Raw genomic sequence first — 21048 nt, forward strand, 5'->3', positions numbered from 1 at the left:
CCGCTGTGAATTACCAACTAAAAGATGACATATTTCTCTAAATATCAATGTGCAATTATAATTTACCCAGGTTGAAAACAATGTAAAATAGTAAATGTGGTATGTGCTTTCAGTTTATCAAAGAGTTTCACTTTTTAAGTGAAAAAACTTCATTTACTTTTGCCACATCAGGGTAGTTTCAGAACTGAAAAAAATACACTGACCCTAAAATGTGGTGCCTGCTCTAAGCATTTCAAAATCAAGATTAACTTTTGCAAAGCACTGGATGAATATAAAAATATAACTAAATACATCCAATATGAAATTTCCACTAGAAGATACTTCACTAAGAAAGGGAAGTTAAGGATAACTACTGAAATAAATACAATATACTTGTATAGGACCTGCAAAAAAAATCTGCAATAAAGATAGTTATAAGCTGGTCAGTCACATAAAGGAAACTTGAAAAGCAAATGCTGAAAATGACAGTGAAGTGGTAGCCCACAAGACAGCATTACTACCAAACAATGCAAGGAAGGTGTTGTCAGAAGGACATTATTTCTTCAACCACATCACAAAAGTCAACATTTGAAGTATGCAAAATAATACTTTTTTGTGACCATGTTTTTATTGAAGTTTAACAAGAAAATATGTAGGATACACAAAAATAAATATTTGCCGATTTAAGCTTAAGCTGACAACAATGGAAAGGTAAAATGAAACAATAATAAAAACAAGGACCCCTATTCGCCACTGACATCCACCCTTATGACACAGAACAGTAAACAACAAACAGTATACATTAAGCAATAAAGCTGCAACAAATACCTAAGTTAATTCCTATCTCACTTGCAAGAAAAGTGACTTCCAGGGTTGGATCGTGACAAGAGATGCATGTACACAGAGACTGACGTGCACCACAATGAAACAGACCCTGGAGTTTATATACCTTGAAGATAACATTTTGAATGTGAATGAAACACAAGATAAAGGGGTACCTACGTGATGATCATGGGAAGCATTGTATATAAATGTTCACTATGCAACCTCCTAACCATACGAGAACTGTGGTCAACTGTGGTCAGAACAGTGATCATTTCCATGAAAGGATAACCCAATTTAATACACATGCTATAATATTTTACTTAGATGCTTTTACAGTTTTATTCTTACAATAATAGGTTTAGAGAAGGAATATTGTGGTGACACACGTTCTAGAAATGATTGGCAAATGGTTTAATAAAGAAGGAATAGCATTTGAGGGTGCTGAACATTAATGTCACTTCCACTTCGAACAGAAGGTGGTCCTTCGAAACCTACATCACTTCCACTTCCAGCCACAGACACCTGAAAGACATCACAGGGTCTGTAGCTGGAGTAGCCAATGAGGGGTATGTTGCTGAAGGCCTGCAGCCTAACCCTTCTCATGGAAGCAGCCAACTGAGGGCCTGTAAGTTGTTTGTTTCTCAGACTACAGACTCTTATCCTCTTGTTCACTTGTGCATCTAGGCCTTGTGCTACTATCCTGGTTTAGATCCAGTTTGCCCTTTTCTCTCAAGATAGTAGTGCACACATTTTTATGAAAAAAAAAATTGGCAATCTATCACATGGAGTAACCTTTACTTCACAAAATAAAAAACTGTGTTTTTTTTTTTTTTTTTTTGAGAAAGCTGTTCAGATTTGAAATTTAGGAAGCCAGTGCCTTGCAATCCAAGAAAAGAAAATGGACTTACTTTATATTAAATAGAATAAAAAGCTTCAGTTATACTAACACAATTGCAAATGTTTCTCTAATAACCAATCAGTATTTAAACAAGATTTATTAAGCATGAGCTAAGAGCAGTGCCGGATTAACCAATAGGCACATGTAGCATATGCTACAGGCCCTGCAATTTCGGGGGCCCCCAAATGGTGGACCCAATATTTAATGAAAAAGTGTAGCATTGAAAAACTGTTTTTTAAAAATATTATCTTTACGTTTTTAAACTGTAAATTTCTTACACAACAAAACTTTAGGGGCCCAACACATAAAATTCACATAAATATTATAAGATTCTTATTATAATCGAGAGTAAAATAATTATTTAGTCCGGTTTGAACTGTTCAGAATCTAAACTTCAGATGATGCAGACCAAAAGGGCCCCCAAATTTGAAATGTGCTACGGGCCCCCAAAGCTCTTAATCCGGCCCTGGCTAAGAGAGGTTATACTAGAGTAATAGCTGAAGTTTACAGTCAAATGTGAACAGTAAATTATAAATTGGTCATTTTAAGCAGTAATAGCCATTTGCACCATCAATAATACCTTGGTTATTATTTTTAAAACAATTAAATGGTACCTTGACAAAAGAATGATAGACAATCCCAAACTTTGGAACACCAGTACACATGTTTCTAGATATTGTGTATGTAATTGTTAAACATTCAAGTAGTTGTTCAATTAAGTAAAATTGCTGACACTCTGTACCTATTAATCACCAAGTATAATGGTCCCAATCAGCTCCACGTTCCCTACTGAAAGCCTGTAACGGCCGACCCCGTACCCAGCCGGCAGCTACACCACCAAGACCTGTGGCCTGGATAATTTACTGAGGATGAATCTAACTATCAAGCCGTACCTCTAACAAATTACACTTTTCCCCACAATCGATGGTGTAAATATAAACTCACAAAAGCAGATATGTAAAATTATACTGATTAAATGTATTAAATGAAACAACAAGACAAATGCAAAAATAGAAACATATATAAATATAAATATCTCTCCACCACATTAACAACGAGACACCACCATATATAAATACAACAAAACCCTCCTTTGCCCCTGTAACATAACAAACAACACGAATAACAAAAAATGAATGAGATACGGAAATGATCGTGAACTTGAGTCCGGTTATAAACACTGTCCTGAATACGGTTGACTGAACTAATGATAAATGAGTTGTTTGAATTTCCCGGAACAAAATGGAGCAGCCTCACCGTGAATCCTCGGTGCGTGGTGGATGATAAAGTCCGACCCCGGGGTCTCTCGTGATGAGGGTATTGAAGTAAGTCCAGCGGATTGAAAAACAAACTGGATGAAAATGCACGATGTAGAATACAGCAGGTAAAGATGGCTCGTGGTCGTGAAAGTGAAAATGAAAAAGTCTCCTTCTCTTCTCTCTTCTCCTCTCTCTTCCTCTCTCTCTTTCTTCTCTCTTCTCCTTCTGATGGCTTAAATAGTCCTGTGACGGCTGTAATTGATTAATTGTGAACAGGTGTTTTCCAGGTTTGAGGCTGTGGTCTTTTTCCATCATCGGGACGGCATTTACTGATACACACATACAGCAAACGGGACAATGGAAACAAGTACTCAGTACTAACATTTGACAACACTAACTATGTAGCCCCGCTACAAGCCTCTTCAACCCGGAACCGAGATGAGCTGACATCTCTCCCTGTCTGTCTGCCGTGCAGGCTTCTTTATACCTTTATAAAAAAGTCGGAACAAAAATATCAGAGTTTCTGTTTACTGTCTACATGTGACAGAAAACCGCTTTGGGGATCGTAAAGGATCGATATGTGCACTTCGATGTCTGATGAATGGTTCAATGTGGGGAAGAAAAATGCTGACATACAAATGCATTCGTGGTGCTTTCATATTCAACCGTCGCATATTCCCCATCGTAATGACACGATACATTTTAAAGTTCTCACATACCATCTTCTGTGCTGTCTTTTTTTTTTTTTGCACCTTCACAACAGCATCAGAATGTATGGCATGGGAAAAAAACATTAGGGACACAGTAAAAAGGTGTATTTTGTGATTAAAGTGGAAATTTCAGCTTAAATCTCAAAATGTCCACTTTAACCTCACAGTTTATTTTATCATTGAATCAGACCGTGGTAAATGTCATCTTAAAACCGACCCAGTTGTTAATTGCTACGTGCTTTTGGGGCTTCCTCCTGCACTGACAGCAGCAGCAGGCAGCAATCGCAACACATAACACCATTAAATTTATGATATTCCAGCTCTCTGCACATTTAGAATCCTTACATTTATACTTGATAACATTTTCATGATGAAATGCATTAAAGTATGTATGTTACATTCTACTGATAAGTTGTTAACTTAATTTAAATAATGAATACTGATAATAATTACAGTAGGGGAAGCAAGGTGGCAGAACGATAGTGCTGCTGCCTCACAGAGTGTCACTTCCCCGGTGTTCCCTGCCTGGAGTTTGCATGTTTTCCTGGTGGGTTTCCACAGTTTGCTCCGGTTTCCTTCCAAAGACATGAAAGTTTGGGGATTTGGTGACGCTAAGAGCCTCGCACCTGATGCTTGTTGGAATAGGCGCATCCCTGGATTGAAGGATGTAATCATTAAACATCCATCCTTTTCAGAGATATTGTGGCAAGGTGTCCTCAGAATTTAATGGATGTTTCAGGCAATTCACAACACAACGAAGCCAAACTTGTTCTCACCATAATGATATCTTGCATTGTCACCTGGTGGAATCTTCCTGATTTATGTAAAGTACATGTGCAAGTATAAACAGTACAATGCTTGCATAGCAGTAGCATCACCTGGAGCACGCATCACATGAAGTATAAACCTGGCCTTAGACATTGTGCAGATCAGTTAGCACCTGTCTTCACTGACATATTTAATACTTCCCTGCAACTGGGTTAAGATCCAGACTGCTTTAAAGTAGCCACTATTATTCCAGTCCCTAAGAAGGATAAAATCTCTGATCTTATTGACAACAGGCTAATTTCTTTGACCTATTGAAATGTCTCATACTTTCCTACCTAAAATCTATCACTGACCCTCTCCTTGATCCACTTCAGTTCACATATTGGGCAAATCGCAGTTAATTTATGCATTTTTCAGCACCTGGACTTGCCTAACACCTATGTGAAGGACTTGTTTGTCGATTTCTGCTCAGCCTTCAGTGTCATTGTTCCAGAGTTGCTTCAGAGTAAACTAATCCAGTTAGGTGTACCCTGTGGTGTCTGCCAGTGGATTATGAGTTTCTTGACAGGTAGGAAGCAGTATGTGAAAATACTGAGTTAGTTGCAGCAGACATTTTTCATAACTTAACTACAGAAGTTACTTTATTATCATTTCAATGCAGTACTGTAGCTTTTCCATTAGCGGCAGCCACAATTAACAGAAGTGGAAATGAGAGTTATGATGGGCTGTGACAGCAGTCAGGCAAGTCATGAAAGAGTTGCCAGCTCTGGCAGCTTTGTAACTTTGAAAAGTAAGCAGAGTGACTGCAGCAGCATGTGCAAAGTTTAATATCATGCTAAAAAACTGAACCTTCTTTTCACTTTTTCTTGCTAGGTCATTATGAGCAGACCATTACTATTCTACCTACAAGTTAGTACTGTAACTTCAACATTTCACTTGCTGCTGTAAAAACACACGAGAGATCACTAAACTCCAAATTGCTGTGCATATATGGAGTGTCCATCGCACCTGTATCCAGCCATGACATGAACAATGGAGGTGTAAATGCCAGATGTAAATGTAATCCAGCTAAATAAACTATATATGCATATATTCCATACATTACAGTGACCTCTTCATGAGTAAAGGAAAGGAAGACACATAAGTGAGTGAATATAGTCAACCAAACAGAATCAGTATAAGATTCAAAACATGAGAAAAGTGGGGATGATGCAGGGATTTACAGGTTAGAAGAAATAACATTGTGAACTATGTACAATCTCCTCCTCTGTTCAGGACAAGGGGAAGCCTTAACTAAGTGGCACTAGCATTTTAGCTGGCTAAAGAATGCCGTCGCTCTCTGCTTTAAATGGACTCAGACGTGCCACTTAATCCTCTGCTTCCCTCTCTCTTTTTCAGTGTCTATTGAATCAACACCTGCACTGACAGCTGCTGCGCCTGGCACTCACATTGTACCTCTGTACAGTGCTCTTGTTCATCACTGTCTTCCTTCTGATTCATAATAATGTTCTCTTTTCACTCCACAGTTCATTCACCAGCCACACAAAATCCCCTTTCCTTTTAACTGCGGGAGGCCTCCTTCATTTACTCAACCATCTACTAAAGCCAATCTTCACACACCCTGCCAATCGCACCTGCTGGTGGAATTTGTTTGTATAGCCTGCTATCCCCAATCAGCTGCCTCTTGCTGTCTCTCTCCGTGCCTCATCTCAGCGATGTACCACCTATACATGAAACGCACCTTAAAGGAGATATTTGAGAAAACTGATAATCATTGTGTGCCATATGTAACACGTTTTGAATGTTAATGAAACAACTTTAAAAAGATCAGTTTGACACTCCTGTGATTTAATTTTTTTGCTGATATTTTATAATTATTTTCAGTTATCCTGCAGCCCTCCTGGAAGTTTACTGGGACTCTCTAGTGGGCCGTGGCCCCCAAGTTAGGAACTACTTCTGTAAAGCATTTCTGACAATTCCTAGGCGGACCATCAGCTCCATGTTTCAGTAAAATTGCACATGACCTTACCTTTCTGCAAAGAAGGCTGTGTTCTTTGATTGAACTGTACATTTTATTTCTGTTGCAGGGCTTGATTACATTTGACAGCTTTTGTAGGAATAACACTAGGGTACTACAGAAACAGATTATCAAGTAAATAAAGGTTAATTAATGCCTCACTATATATATATATATATATATATATATATATAATCCCTCGCTACTTCACAGTTCACTTTTCGCGGATTCACGACTTTGTGGGTTTTTAAATACAAGTGATTGCCCGCCTATCGCGGAAGTTATGTTCCAGACCCATCAGCAACAGGAGAAAATCCGCGATATAGAAAGACCATATAAATAAACATTTTTATAGTTTAAGCCTTAAAATACCCATCCCACATACTTTAAACACATGTAAACTTATAAAACACACTTTGTTAACACATATGATATGTGGATGTCAGGCTAAGGATATGAGTAACATCTCACTATTATAAAACATTTTAACTTCACGCAAGACAAGACAGTGAGACAGGAAAATAGGTGATGTACAGGCTTTTAAATTATTGACACGCAGAGCGACAAGCAGCACAAAGCCAGCACAAAGTCCACTTCTCCTTAGCGCTCATTCAGCTCCCCACCCCCTTGACAATGCGAAGTGGCAGGAGCGTACTGCGCCTCCGGGGAGGGGGGTTTGAGCGAACGTGCGTTCAGCCCTCACACACCCCCACTCCTCCTCCTCCTTCCGAACGCGCAGAGCGACAAGCAGGCATTTTGGCAGAAGCAGCACAAAGTCCATTTCTGCTCAGCGTGTGTTCAGCTGCCCCCCCTTCACAAAGCGAGTGCAGACACATCGACGTCTGATTGCTGCGTGCAGTGTGGGAAGGGTTTATAAAGCCTTAAAATATGTATAAATAATAAAATAAATATAGGTCGCTACTTCGCGGATTTTCACCTATCGCGGGGGGCTCTGGAACGTAACCCCCGCGATAGGTGAGGGATGACTGTATGTATATATATATATATATGTATATATATATATGTATATATATATATATATATATATATATATATATATATATATATATATATATATATATATATATATACTGTATATACATAAGAAGCACCTCCAAATGATGTTGATTATTTTCCAACACTGCACACATTGCTTGCTTTTCTCTCAATTTCTACTTAGTTTCTTAGCATGCTGGTTCCAGCTGCACAGCAAAGTAATCAAATTTGGTAGGAGATGCATCAAGCTCAGCTGATACTGGTCATCCAGTATTTTTTACCATTCTAGCTCAAAATAATTTTACTTGAAGATAGATGCAACAAAACGAGGCATAGCAGTAAAAGTCCTCAAACTTTTTAAAGGCAATAGGGGAAAAATCTTCTGAGCTGTCATTTCAATGACAACAATCTTAATAGGCGATGTGCTGATGTCAGTATAGTAAGCTGTTTATGAAGCCAAAAGAATTGATTTCAATTGTATTTGTACATAAAAAGTAAAAAAATATTAAAATCAAGTTATAACTTGTGTACATGAAAATTTACTGGGAAAGCAAAATAGAAAATGCTTCCCATTATACATGTGGCAGACTAAACATTTATTTAGTCTAAGTGAAACAACAGAAGAATGCCTCATAATTGCTGTAACCATTCATTTGGCCATACACCTAAACAGTAACAAAAATGAAAAATTGTAAATTGATATACTTTCAATTGATTCTGGTGGGTATATTTGGTGTTACCATTTTACCATATGTAAAATTCATAACTTCTACAGTATGGAGTGCAGAACATCAAGTATGCAAAGTAACAATTTACTCTGAAGAATAAATACTTACTTTCATTAAATTTTCCACATCTGTCATATTTCTTTTTTCCATCAACTTGTAAATTGGGATCAACTCATTCAACCCCTGGAAGACTGGCATTATTTCTCTCTCATTTCTTAGGTAAAGAGTCAAGTCCAAAGCTTTTTCTAAAGGTAGTTTGCCAATGCTTGAAAACAAATGACACAAATATACAATGAGTTTCAGATTTTGATTTTAAGTTATCAAAGCAGATAATATCTGTTCATCATTTTCCCAAAACACTTATGTAAGTGCACCTAGTAAATAAACTAGCATTCCAGCTAAATAAATTTCAGTCTTATGTCATATGCTGCCAGGATACATTGCTTCATCTCACAACCTTAAATTGAATTAAAAGGGTAAAAAAAACATTAAAGAATGAAAAATATATCTTACAACATTCTAATTTGTGTTTTTTCCTGTTTTCTCTTCTGTTATTTCCATCATAGTTCTCTGTATCATGTGATTTACAAACATTTATTTATTCATCTGTCTAATATTTAGTCCATTTAACATTTAAGAGAGATGGTGTGCCAGCTGCTTATCATGGCAGTATGAAACACAAGGCTGGAACCAAGCCTTGATGAAATGTTAGCATTCTGCTATTTACACTTAGACCCACACCTTCATTTACTATTATAGGACCAATTCATAGTCACTAATCTAACATAAACTTCCTTCCAATCCTAAGAAGAAACATACAGATGTGACTAGAATATGCAAAATTCACATAGACAGTGATCAGACTGGGAACTGAACAGAGGACTCTGGAATTGTCAGGTTGATTGCTCAACCAATCTGCCTATCTCTCTGTATGACCACTATGCCATTATGCTGGTCATTTGCAAACATTATTTTTGTATTTTATGCTTAAACTAATTTGTCAACTGTACTGCTGTTTCCACCATCTTTAAGTTCTCTCTAACTTGCTCCCAAACCAATTTAAGTCTTTATAGGTATTCTGACACACTCTGAACCAAAGAAGTTAGGTTAGGAATGTTGAACAAACATGCCTGGAACCCATACAGACATTCAAAGTGGAAATTTTATGCATTGAATTATAGAGCACATATTGTGTAAATTCTGCAATAGGCAAAAGTTCCACACAGTTAGACAGGCATGAATCAATATTATGTCAAAGAAAAATTTGTAACACCTGATTAATTCTTTCTATTTGGTTATTGGCAAGTCTTGCAGAAAATCCATTGATATTGCCTCCAAAGGCAACTAAAGGATGAAATAGCCTAAAGTAACTTGAGAGGGTGCGCCTGGTAAGCTTTTTTCCTTATAACACACTTCAAAGGGTGAAAAAAAAAATCGTATGCCTCATGTCTCATCCTCTTCCACCAAAAATATGTTCCACCTGTTTTGAAATAGTCAGAGTAACTGTTAATAGGGTTCTTTCAACTAATGTTTCTGCTCTCCTAATGCCAATTTAATCACCAGTAATTCTCAATTACCAATGTCTTAATTTCACCAAAAAAGTAAACATTTTACTAAAATATTTTTTTTCAAAATGAATGCACAAGGATGTGTTTTCTTATTATCTGGAAATACCAAGAAAAGATCATGGTCACCTTTAAACTGTATGGGCCAACTTCAAGAATGAATTGCACGGAACTGCAGGGATGTATGAGAATATCTTAGTACTTGGGCGTTGTAAAAAATTACTTTAATATCTCAAATATTACTTGAGCTTCTGTAAGTCTATAAGAATTTTTATGAGACTTTTTAGTTAATGAAGTGATGGGAGGAGATGATCATGCTAAGGTTTTTGATAAAGTGTCTATAATAGTTGGCAAACCTCAAAAAACTTTGAGGTTTTTAACAATTTCTGAGGGTTTCTGAGGGAATACCTGTGACCTGCATAGGATCCATCTATAACCCTGTGAGTGTGATCTCATACCTCAAAAGTAAAACTTTTATCATTGCATTTCTAATTTTGTAATTTTTTTCTAATTTAATAAAAAGATGATTGCTTCTTAAATGTTGCAGCAATACACTAACATGTAGAACATGGGTCTGAAAAAAAATGTATCGTCAATATAAACCAGGACAAACATACCCAAAATGTCACAAAATATATCACTGCATTAGTCAATTTACAGGGCACTACCTGGTATTCATAAAATCCTTTAGCAGTATTAAATTCTGTTTCACATTCATCTCCCTCTCTGATGCAGATTAAAGTTTTTGCTCTTTGTAAATCTAATTTCAAGAAAAATGCTAGATTTTGTGACTTGATTTGTAAGATACAAGAGAAATTAGATAATTGTTTTGTATTCTTATTTTACTCAGTGTAATCAATGTATAAATGCAATCTACAATCATACTGTATTTCTCCTCAAAGATAAAAACAGAGATATTAGGACAACTGGATGGCACAATAAACCTGTTCTGTACATTTTCTTGTATGCAGAATTTAATTGCTTCATTTTCTGGTTTTAACAGGGCATATATTTTTCCTTTTGTTAGAGATAGATAGTCAATGGGACAATCATATTCTCTATGGGGAGGTAGCACCATTGATTTTTGTTTGTTAAATACATCTTGAAAGTTGCTATAATCACTCTGTAATATGTGTTCACAGTTACAGTGGGGTAATAAAAGAGTGGTTTGTTTTAAACAATTTTACTGACAATACTGGCTCCACTGATTGACTTCTAACCACGGAAACTCTACGAAGATTTGAAGAATGGGTAATTGGATAACAGAAAGTATCATGGTCTCCTTATGCAAATCCAGTGATCTGCAGAATTATTTTTTCAAAAACCTACTCCCAATAAGACTGCTATCTATCGAAGCAACCCAAGGCTTTACTTTTAACTGAACTAGAGGGATGCTTAACACCTCTAGTAAAGCTGTACTGATGAAATTGTAGTGGCTGGAGGCTCTGTGCCTTTGTAAGGACACAGTTCACATGCACTACAGTGTGGGAGGAGGCGGGGTGATGGGTGGAGAGGCAACAGTTATGTATATAGTTTAAGCATGTTTGATAATAAAGTCAGTAGTTTTTTGCCTGTATCGAGAAAACATTGTCTGGCATGTTTTCTTCCCTTGCAGGGCACTACAGCGGTGACACCGACGCTCTGGAACAATTCCAGAGTTACGTTAGACATGTCTGCTAACGCAGTGGCGTTAAAGTTACCATAGTTTTTGGAACAGCAAGCCACGTTGTGTTTGCCTAAGCGGAGGCTTAATTCGCATTGCGGGACATTTGGCAGATGACACGAAGTACTACTACACCATTGCAGCTCTCAGCAACTCCACAGCGTCCAGGGTGGTAAGAGTGCTTGAAAATCCTTGGGACATGAATAAGTATGTAACCTTAAAAGCATACCTTTAAGACATACAGACTCATTGCCAGGCCTCAGAGACATGAAACCTTCCGTGTTGATGGACCATATGTTAGCTTTACTAGGCAGTCATAAGCCCTATTTTATATTTAGAGAACTGTTTCTGCAACTGGTGCAGGAACATGTGCGCACTGCCCTGGCCAATGTGTCTGTTGTGTCCAAGATGGTCGACAGCCGGCACTCTGCTTTGCAGAGCCACCTTTCTCCTGCAACCCTCGTCAGTCCCGTTAGCAAGCCTGTAGCTTGCACTGTTCTTTCTCCTCCTGTAATGATCTCGACAACTGACCTGTGTTTTTACCATGCCCAAGTTGACAAGAACGTGAAGAAATGCCACCCTCCTTGTATATTTAAAGCTCAGGCCTACAACTGCACAGGACATTGGGGCAAAACTGCACCATACCACTACCTACCACCCTTAAGCTAACGGCCTTTGTGAGCGATTTCACGGGTCGCTAAACTCAGTCCTCACTTGCCAACAACAGCTGGGTGGTGTTGGGGCTATGTACAGCTCCAAAAGAAGATCTGCAGGTCTCGTCCACTGAACTGGTGTTTAGTAATACTTACATGTGCCCAGGGATTTTATCCGTCAGAGTTCTGTCCCCTGGACTGCATCCCAATACCAATCTCTGCTCCCAGGCACAGCATCAACGCAGCTCTCCTTACTCTTGGTTCCCATGCCACTTGCAATCAACAAAGTTCATGTTTGTCTGGCAAGAAGCACATTGTGGCCCACTGAAACCACCTTATGACGGCCCTTTCTGTGTCCTGGAACGCAGATACAAAACATTTGTGGTTGAGATCGGTGACAAACTACACACGGTTTCAGTGGATCACCTCAAGCATGGGCATATGGATTCCTCTCAGGTTTTTGACTCTTTTCCAGCCCATCTTGGTGACCTTGCCCCTGCTTCTCCTAACACACCTGTACCTAATGGGTATGCAGAAGTTAGTTCTTCAAGTCAGTTCACAACCCTGCCTACCCGCACTCAGACTGGGCACATGATGCGTGCCCCTACCAGGTTAACATTGCACGTGTATGTGAATTCTTGAGGGGCCTGTGTAATGGCTGGAGGCACTGTGCCTCTGTAAGGACACAATTCACATGCACTGCAGTGTTGGAGGAGGTGGTGAAATGAGTGTAGATGCAAAAGTTATGTATATAGTTTAAGCACGTTCAATGATAAAGTTCAGTAATTTTTTGCCTACATTGAGAAAACATTGTCTGGCGTGTTTTATTCACTCGCAGGGTGCTACAAAGTTATTGCTTGTCCCTGAGTCAATCAATACCGAAAACTCCTGATCATTAGTACGAATAGGGGCAGGCACAGGATTTTTAAAATGAGCCCTCAACACTTGACTTCAAATAAATGCTATTTTGTTTAATTCTTTTCAGTGCTCATAGTATTAATTTAATTGCTAACTCCTTGTGTTTCTCAAACTGCCTGATTCCCCTCAGCCAAGGACATGATTTGATTGAATATGGTGAGGTGAATGTCCGAAGTAAGTTGATAAATTTGTTGTCTTTGCTTCCATGTTTAAATTCTAAAATGCTAATTTGAAAGGTATACTGTAACTGTTCTCATCTTGGTATTCTGCACTGATGGATCCAGATTTTTGCACTGAGTGCACAGGGATTCAGCATCTTAAAATGAACATGGAATCAGAAGATGGATCGAAAATGGCAGTACATATAATAAAATGAAGTGTCTCCGCAGGAAGATATATTAAAAAAAAATCTTAAAATATTTCCTAAATTAAAAAACAATCTGACCATTACATTCCTCGACCTCTAAAAATCCCAAAATTACTTTTCCATTATTTTTAGAAGCCAAATAAATGGCTGTGAAAAGTTAAAACTAAGTCCAGATCATATTAACTTTACATTAAATTTTCCTTTAGATAAACACTATTAATGGACTAGCTCATTGTTTGGCCTTTAATTTATTTCTGTTTGCTTTTACAATTTTTAAAATCAATTGTTATCCCAGGAATGCATTGTTTCACAATGGACATGTTATTACCAATTAATTGCAGGATAATTTAGTGACATAAAAATTGATGTAATAAAATGCTTGAGAGCAGAAAAAATTAAGATTATATTTTCAGATAAATGACAAAAACAATAATGGATTTTTAGGGGTATATTGGTATCCGTCAATGAGGGCGCGCACATAAAGGCGACCTTCAAAAGGGCGACCTCAATTGGGCGCGGCGAATAAAAGCGCACATAAATAAAAGCGATCTTCAAAAGGGCGACCTCAGTTGAGCGCCGAATAAAAGCACGCGCAAATAAAGGTGAGCTTCAAAAGGACGACCTCAATTGAGCGCCGAATAAATGCGCGCGCAAATAAAGGAGCGCTTCAAAAGGATGACCTCAATTGAGCGCCGAATAACTGCGCGCATAAATAAAGGAGTGCTTCAAAAGGGTGACGTCAATTGGGCGCAGCGAATAAAGGCAAACGCAACAAAATTACAGAAAATTTATTAGATAAAGGCAATGACTGAATGTATAAAAAGGTGAAAGCAAGAATATTAAAACATCCAATTAATTAATGCATGAACTTCTAACGAACTACTTCTAACGAACTACTTCTAAAGCTCTCTATATTTCGTTGTTTTCAAAATTACAGAAAATTCGATTAAGGCAATGACTGAACATATTTCGTTGTTTTCAGAATTACAGAAAATTAGATTAAAGCAATGACTGAATGTATAAAAAGGTGAAAGCAAGTTACACTTGAAGCTGTAGATTACGTGCAATGCCACGTAGATATTCGAGATGCGGTCTATTAGCATAATCAAGGACAATTAATTTAATTCGCTCCGAAGGTCATCCTTTTGAAGCGCTCCTTTATTTGTGCACGCATTTATTCGGCGCTCAATTGAGGTCGTCCTTTTGAAGCTCGCCTTTATTTACGCGCGCCTTTATTCGGCGCTCAATTGAGGTCGCCCTTTTGAAGATCGCTTTTATTTATGTGCACTTTTATTCTCCGCGCCCAATTGAGGTTGCCCTTTTGAAGGTCGCCTTTTTGTGCGCGCCCTTATTGAATAGAACCGGGTATATTTAAGAAAGATAAAATACACTGTGATATAGCAGGTCCGTGGCTCCGAATGGATGGCCAGATTTTAAATAAAAAATTCCCGGATTCGCAGTTTAAGGAGGGGGAGTGGTAGTATGGCAGGAGCAGTTCCTAGGCATGATGTGGCGCGCACGTTTCCACACTTACTTAGGTGCACAGGTGCAGGGTTGCCCAAGGCCATAATTGATGCTGGGAGCTACTAATCGCCACACCTATGCCACGTGCCAGGAGAAGCGTGAGTGCAGAAGGGGAGGAAAAAAAAAAAGAGAAAACCAACGGAGGTTGAGGAGGGAAGAAGGCAGGAGGCAATGAGTGAATGCAGGCAGCTGGGAAGAGAGCCCTGGAAGAGTGTTCGGTCGACACGCGGGGGAGATGGATTGGGTCGCTCCTGCTGAGCATTTCAGAGGAGCAGGAGTGGCCAGGATTATGGATAGCTCTCCGAGGAAGGCAGCTGAGACCGAAGATGTTTGGGAGGGTCAGCCCCAGCATGAGCGCCCTGGTTGTTGGGGACTCGAGTCTTGGTCTGGCGAGGGAGCCTGTACGTAGCCAGGTGACGGAAGGCTGCCAGACCAGCTGAAGGTCAGCTGCACCTGCAGACAGGGCGACTCCCCTGTTGCAAGGCCCGCATGGGAGAAGCAGGGGAGCCACCAGTTAAAAGGAGAAGGCAACGGATTTTTTAAAAAGGGATTGCTTCTAGCCTGTTTTTTTTAACCTCATTTTAATGGGAATATTTGTTGAATTTTTAACCTCTATCCATTTCTCGTGTTTTTATGGATTATTTATTTATTGAAAACGTTTTGATGCACTGCACTATTTATTGGGAGCAAGACCTGTGCCGTCACATGCATCAGATCTAAAGGCCATGTTAATATGAAAAGTCAGATTTATAACCTTATTTCTCACAATTCTTTACAGTATTCAGAAAGCATGAATAAAATATAAGTTTTTGTAACAGGATAGGATTCCTAGAACGACTTCTAAGAGTCAAAAAGTATACAAAATGACACATTTCTGTTACAAATTACAGAAGTGAGAGACATAAGAAGACACACAAAATACAAAGGAAACAGAATGAAACAAAAATATTCTTGCCCCTCTTGTTCTAAATTGGTCTTAAACCACTTTGTACTATGTAACACTGATCATCCACCAGTCCATCTTTCTCCTGACACCATGCTCTCACCCCCTGTATTTTAAAACCATGGCCTTACTTCTTCCCACAAGCAACCCTTCACCTCAACCTTTCTCTTTACTCCAGACTCAAATTGACCTCTCTTGTAACTCCTAAAGGTTTTGCATTCAAACGTTCAGTTGTCACTACTGTATCAGGTCTTCAATGCAACTCTCCAGCTACCAGATTCCTTCTCCTTCAAGTCAAGCATGATATGTTAACCCCTGTTATATACTTGACCTACCCGTAGAAGGGCAACCATTTCCTCAGCTTTCATAGTATCATGGTTTTGCTGGGGTCCATGCTAGGCCTTATTTTAGGCCTCATTTCTTATTTTATCTTTTATTTTTCTTTTCTTCATTATGTAAAGCACTTTGAGCTACTTTTTGTATGAAAATGTGCTATATAAATAAATGTTGTTGTTGTTAGCTTTTTTTTTTAATCTTTTGTAAACTGTCTTCTTGTTTCATTTAATGAAATGTTGTACATTAACCAGTCATTTCTATATCTTTTGTATTTCTATAATTGTTTTTCATTAAGTATTCTGTTAATCATTTTGCAACTTCCTTCAATTTGTTTGCCAGTGCCAACCCAGTGAGTTTTACACATTTAATTGATCTTTTAAGTAGCTCAATATACTTAGAAGGATGCTTGACATAGGCACACTAGGATCATGCCACTGTTCATGTGCTTTCCTGCAGCTGGCACTGAAGTTGCTTATTTCATTGACAGAATGCGAGCTCATAATGCTGCTTACTAAGTGCCAATGTCATTCATAAACAGACAGCTACAGACAGATGGATAAAGTGCCAAGAGGGGATGCACAATAAAAAAATAAATATTCTAACAAACAACAGCTATCTTAACAGGGATGGCTGGACGATATTGAAGTCTCCAAAGATATCAAAAAACAACCATTGTCATCCTTGGCTGATTCAAGACTTAGTGCAATTAAAATATGTTGGCCTCTTATATTTTGACCTTTGTAATTCCTGGCTATTGTATATTTTGGCATTTTTTGTATTTTGCACTTTTGTACGTCTTGGCACATTTGTATTTCAGACTTATGAAATTCTTGGTGTAAAGTAGTTCAGCCTTTTGCAATCCTTAGCCTTTTTGTATTACAGCACATTATAATCCTAGATTTTTTTGCATTTTGTCCTTTTGTAGTTTCTAACATTCTGGTACTTTAGACTTTTGTAATTCTTTGCATTTGTGCTTCTTTATTACTTTTTTGAATGGCTTGGTTTATTCTTAATTTTCATTTTTGAATAATTAGCCTTTTCATTATTTTTTGGAAATAATCTATTTTTTACTTTACTTAAGATAATTGTTTAATTTAGTTCTCTGATTAAATGAATATTAAGTATGTTTTAGGACTCACAGTTTTCTTTTATACTTTCTCAGAATATTCAAAACACTCAATTAGTGACCGTGTGCCACCCATTTCCATACAATTCCGGTGAACTCTAGCCAACCAACTTAACTTCTCTCCTGGAACCTACAGGTCTGTCTGTCCACAGTGTCCTTGGTTACATTGAAACATTCCATCCTGGCCTCAAGACTGAATCAATTCATTTTTAGCAGTCCAGTAAAATTAATAATATATTATACAATTGATATATTGCCATGGGTATTTTTATCTTCAATAATGATACACAACAAATCAGCTAACCAAATACTTAAATAAAATTAAAACCTAATTATGGTGCTGGAATAATTTGCATATTAGAATAAATAAACTTTATTAACACCAACACCAAAGGGAAATTTAGATGCATACAGCAGCAGAAACAAAGATACATACTCAAAGGACAAATAATTCAATCGATCAACAGACAGATAAATAAATGTATTCTGTGCAGAAACTGCAAATTAAAGAGTGTAAGTATTTAGTCAGGGACATCAGAAGGAAGTGTTGAATTGTCTGTTTCTTAAAGGATAGTAAAGTTAGTAAACTGAGCTTCTACCTTACAGCCCAGTAATCATGGGTTCGATTTCCTGCGTCGTCACTGTGTGAAGTTTACACATTCTTGAAATCTGATTTCTTACCAAAGGAAAGACATGAATGCTAGGTTAATTGACTACTCTAAGCTGATACACTGTAGCGGTCTACATAAGTTACATGTAGTTTGAATTCCTGTTAAGTACTTAAAGCTAAAAATGGTGGACTTAGATTATGAAAAAGAAAAAGACCCCATGCACACATATATTACTGTTATTGGATTTGGAAAATCAAAATTAAATTTAATGACGTGTACTGAGAACTGTTCTGTTCTCTATCGGTTACACAGGTTACCAACTTCTTTGTTTATATCTTTCGGCAGATTTTGTTTAACTGTATTCTGGGTAGATGTTATTATTCTTTATTGTGGTTTTTAATGGTACGTGTAGCGACCTTGGGTTTTATAAAGCTGCTATATAAAACTTTTATTATTAAGCAGCATGGTAGGGCTGTAGTAGTGCTATCTTTACCCTAGAACACTTAGAACAAAGTTTTGTTTATGCTCCAGTGTGCCATTTCTGTGAACTTTGCCTGTTCTTCTTGTGATTAGTAACAGGATAAAAAAATATTGCACAGCATTGTCGATCCCTTTGATATGGGTAGTAAGGTGGATTATACCATGAATAAATCATAAGCTGTAAAGACTTATGTGTTCGTGATCCAGTGATGTAAGTGGTGTTATACAGTGACATTCAATGTGTATGGGTTCTCACGTCAAACTTCTGAGAGGCGCTAGTACACTGCAACAGTTCAAACCAATACACTAAGAAACACTGCAGATACTGTAAGTTGAAATTGAAAGAGCATTGCTCAGAAAACTAAAATAGGGCAAACATGCAGCAGACAACGTCCAGGTATGGCAATCGAACACATGACATTTGAACTCTGGACGCTTCAAAGTTATACTAAGCTGTACTTACAAATCAACCTAGAATCAGGTCCTTCAGAAAATGCGTCATTCTCAGTAGAGTCAAAACAGTAATCATAATCTGACTCAAGCTATGTGAATAATGGTACATAAAGATAAGTTGTCACACAAGCAATTTATTTTGTGCCTTTTACGCATGGCTGTGACATGTAGTACAAATGACCAATCATAGACAACTACACATCACTGGAAATGTGTGAAACTCAGCTATCCAATTATAATGAGTCTTTCACTCTGTGTGGCTCAATGTTGGCGAGATCTTTGATAAAACTAGACTCACTCAGCTGTGACACACTGCTTGCCTCAGTATATATATGTGTGCAAATCAAAAATTTTAATAATGAAGAGAGCAGATATCACAGAAACATTTTTATTTGAAAGAAGACACCCTTAGGTATAAAATACCATTATTGCTTTTAATTGACTTATGGGTTTATTCCAAAATACACAAAAAACTTTGAAATATGGTGGCATCCTGCTTCATGCATAAGTGGCTACACTAGTAACTCCTAATTGCGTACAAATGGTCCACCTTAGCAGTGACTTCTGGAGCTTTCCAATATGTAGCTAAGTGTTTTAAAATGTTTTTGAAAACAAACTGTTTTCCAAAGAAAAGCACACCACAGTAACAGAAATGGTCACTACAGCTTGTTGTATTTATGTTTTCTACTAACAGGTTTTTTACTGTATTTATTTTAAAGAAAAATGACAATTAGACTTTTAAAATGACTATTAGACTATTACATTTTTGTAAACACTATACTTCGCAAACAAGTGCTTCTTGCTTACCTGACTAGCTGGAAAGCATTGTTAATAAGGCTAGCTCGGTCATTACTGCTCAGAGTTGTATGGTTCTTTTTCAGTAACTTGACCAAGCCATCCCAGCCTGTTCCTTCATAGTGAACAATGTAATAGCCATTCATTCCAGCATTAAACTTAACCCATTCTACCGCCTCAGGGAGAAAAAGGACATCTGGAGAAAATAAATAGAGCACAAAGATATACATAATTAAAATTAGTAGAGTATGTTTTGCCTATATATAATTTATACTGCACTAGGACCGTCCCTAAAACAATGAGCTATGTTTTGGTTTAATACCTAATTTGCTTATTTTATTCAGACACAATATTTAACAAATTAGTCTAATTAGTAACATTACAGTATATAAAACTACTTCAGAATTATATATTTCTTGTAGATTATTAGAACACCAATAAGACAGTTTCACATAAGACTTAATTTATTAAAACAGAATATAATGCAATTCTCCACACTATACACACGAAAAAAAAGGAGTTAGCATAACTTTACATTACACCTTGAGATGTATGTTTTCTCTTTGGGCAATTTCTACTTTGATATTGGTATTTCTTAAACTTGGGTTGGGATCTTTAATTTTTCATACTAATTTTCAGAAGATGTTTTAGAAACACATAAAACTTTAAAAGCTGCAGGGGGTAATAAAGGAGGTTTTAAAATGCACATGCAACGAGGTGCTGAAGCTCAGTAAAACCACATGAGGAGTGTTGTTAGTTAGTATTGTAATGGTGACTGAGATGGCACAGATAAAGAGTGGCACCATGCAGGATGAGAAGGTTTAAGCCCTCAGGCAAACAGGTGTATTTATTGTTTCACTTCACAAACTTCCTCACTGTTATGATCGGGAATGCCACCAAAGAAACAAATGCATTCCTAAACACGAGGATAAGTTGTGACTCATCTCAATCTCTTCTCCCCTTCATAAGTAATAATGATGATCCCAAGCCATTGCAGGTCAAACTGTGTCATGCATCTGCCGTCCTAAACCCACTCTTTGTGATACGCTCTCCTACAAGTACATAATCTGGACTCCTTACATCATACCTCCAAGACAGCTCCACAGCCCCACCATCTCTCCTAACTTTAATCAGCTGTGCAGCTTCTTCTTGATGCAACTCTTGTTATCTACCTGAGGTCTTCCCAAAAACAGACCGTACCTTACTTTCTCCTCCTGCCACTGAAAATGCCAGACTCCAGGTAATTGCAACATATGTATTTATAGCATTTTATCTGTGTTCCATAGAAAGCTGTGCAACAGATGGGATTATCCCAGTGGTTTTGCTGTTAATCAGTTGGATGACTTCACTCTGTGCAAATTCTGTGCCTTGCAGTGAACACTGCACGTACCTGACTCCAACTGATCACTATGTGCTTCTTTATTCCATTTGAAG

General features: G+C 37.7%; 1 protein-coding gene across 1 annotated transcript in view; it reads right to left on the bottom strand.

Moving 5' to 3' along the window:
• The window catches only part of erap1b (endoplasmic reticulum aminopeptidase 1b), a 114453-nt gene that overhangs the window by 12926 nt on the left and 80479 nt on the right, over nt 1-21048 (bottom strand). The window contains exons 13-14 of the mRNA XM_051929618.1: nt 19627-19810; nt 8289-8445 (exon numbers count right to left, since the gene is read on the bottom strand). Coding sequence (XP_051785578.1) covers nt 8289-8445; nt 19627-19810 — 341 coding nt within the window. The remainder of the gene's footprint in view (nt 1-8288; nt 8446-19626; nt 19811-21048) is intronic.

The sequence above is a fragment of the Erpetoichthys calabaricus genome, chromosome 7 (assembly GCF_900747795.2).
Source record: "Erpetoichthys calabaricus chromosome 7, fErpCal1.3, whole genome shotgun sequence".
Lineage (NCBI taxonomy): Eukaryota > Metazoa > Chordata > Cladistia > Polypteriformes > Polypteridae > Erpetoichthys > Erpetoichthys calabaricus.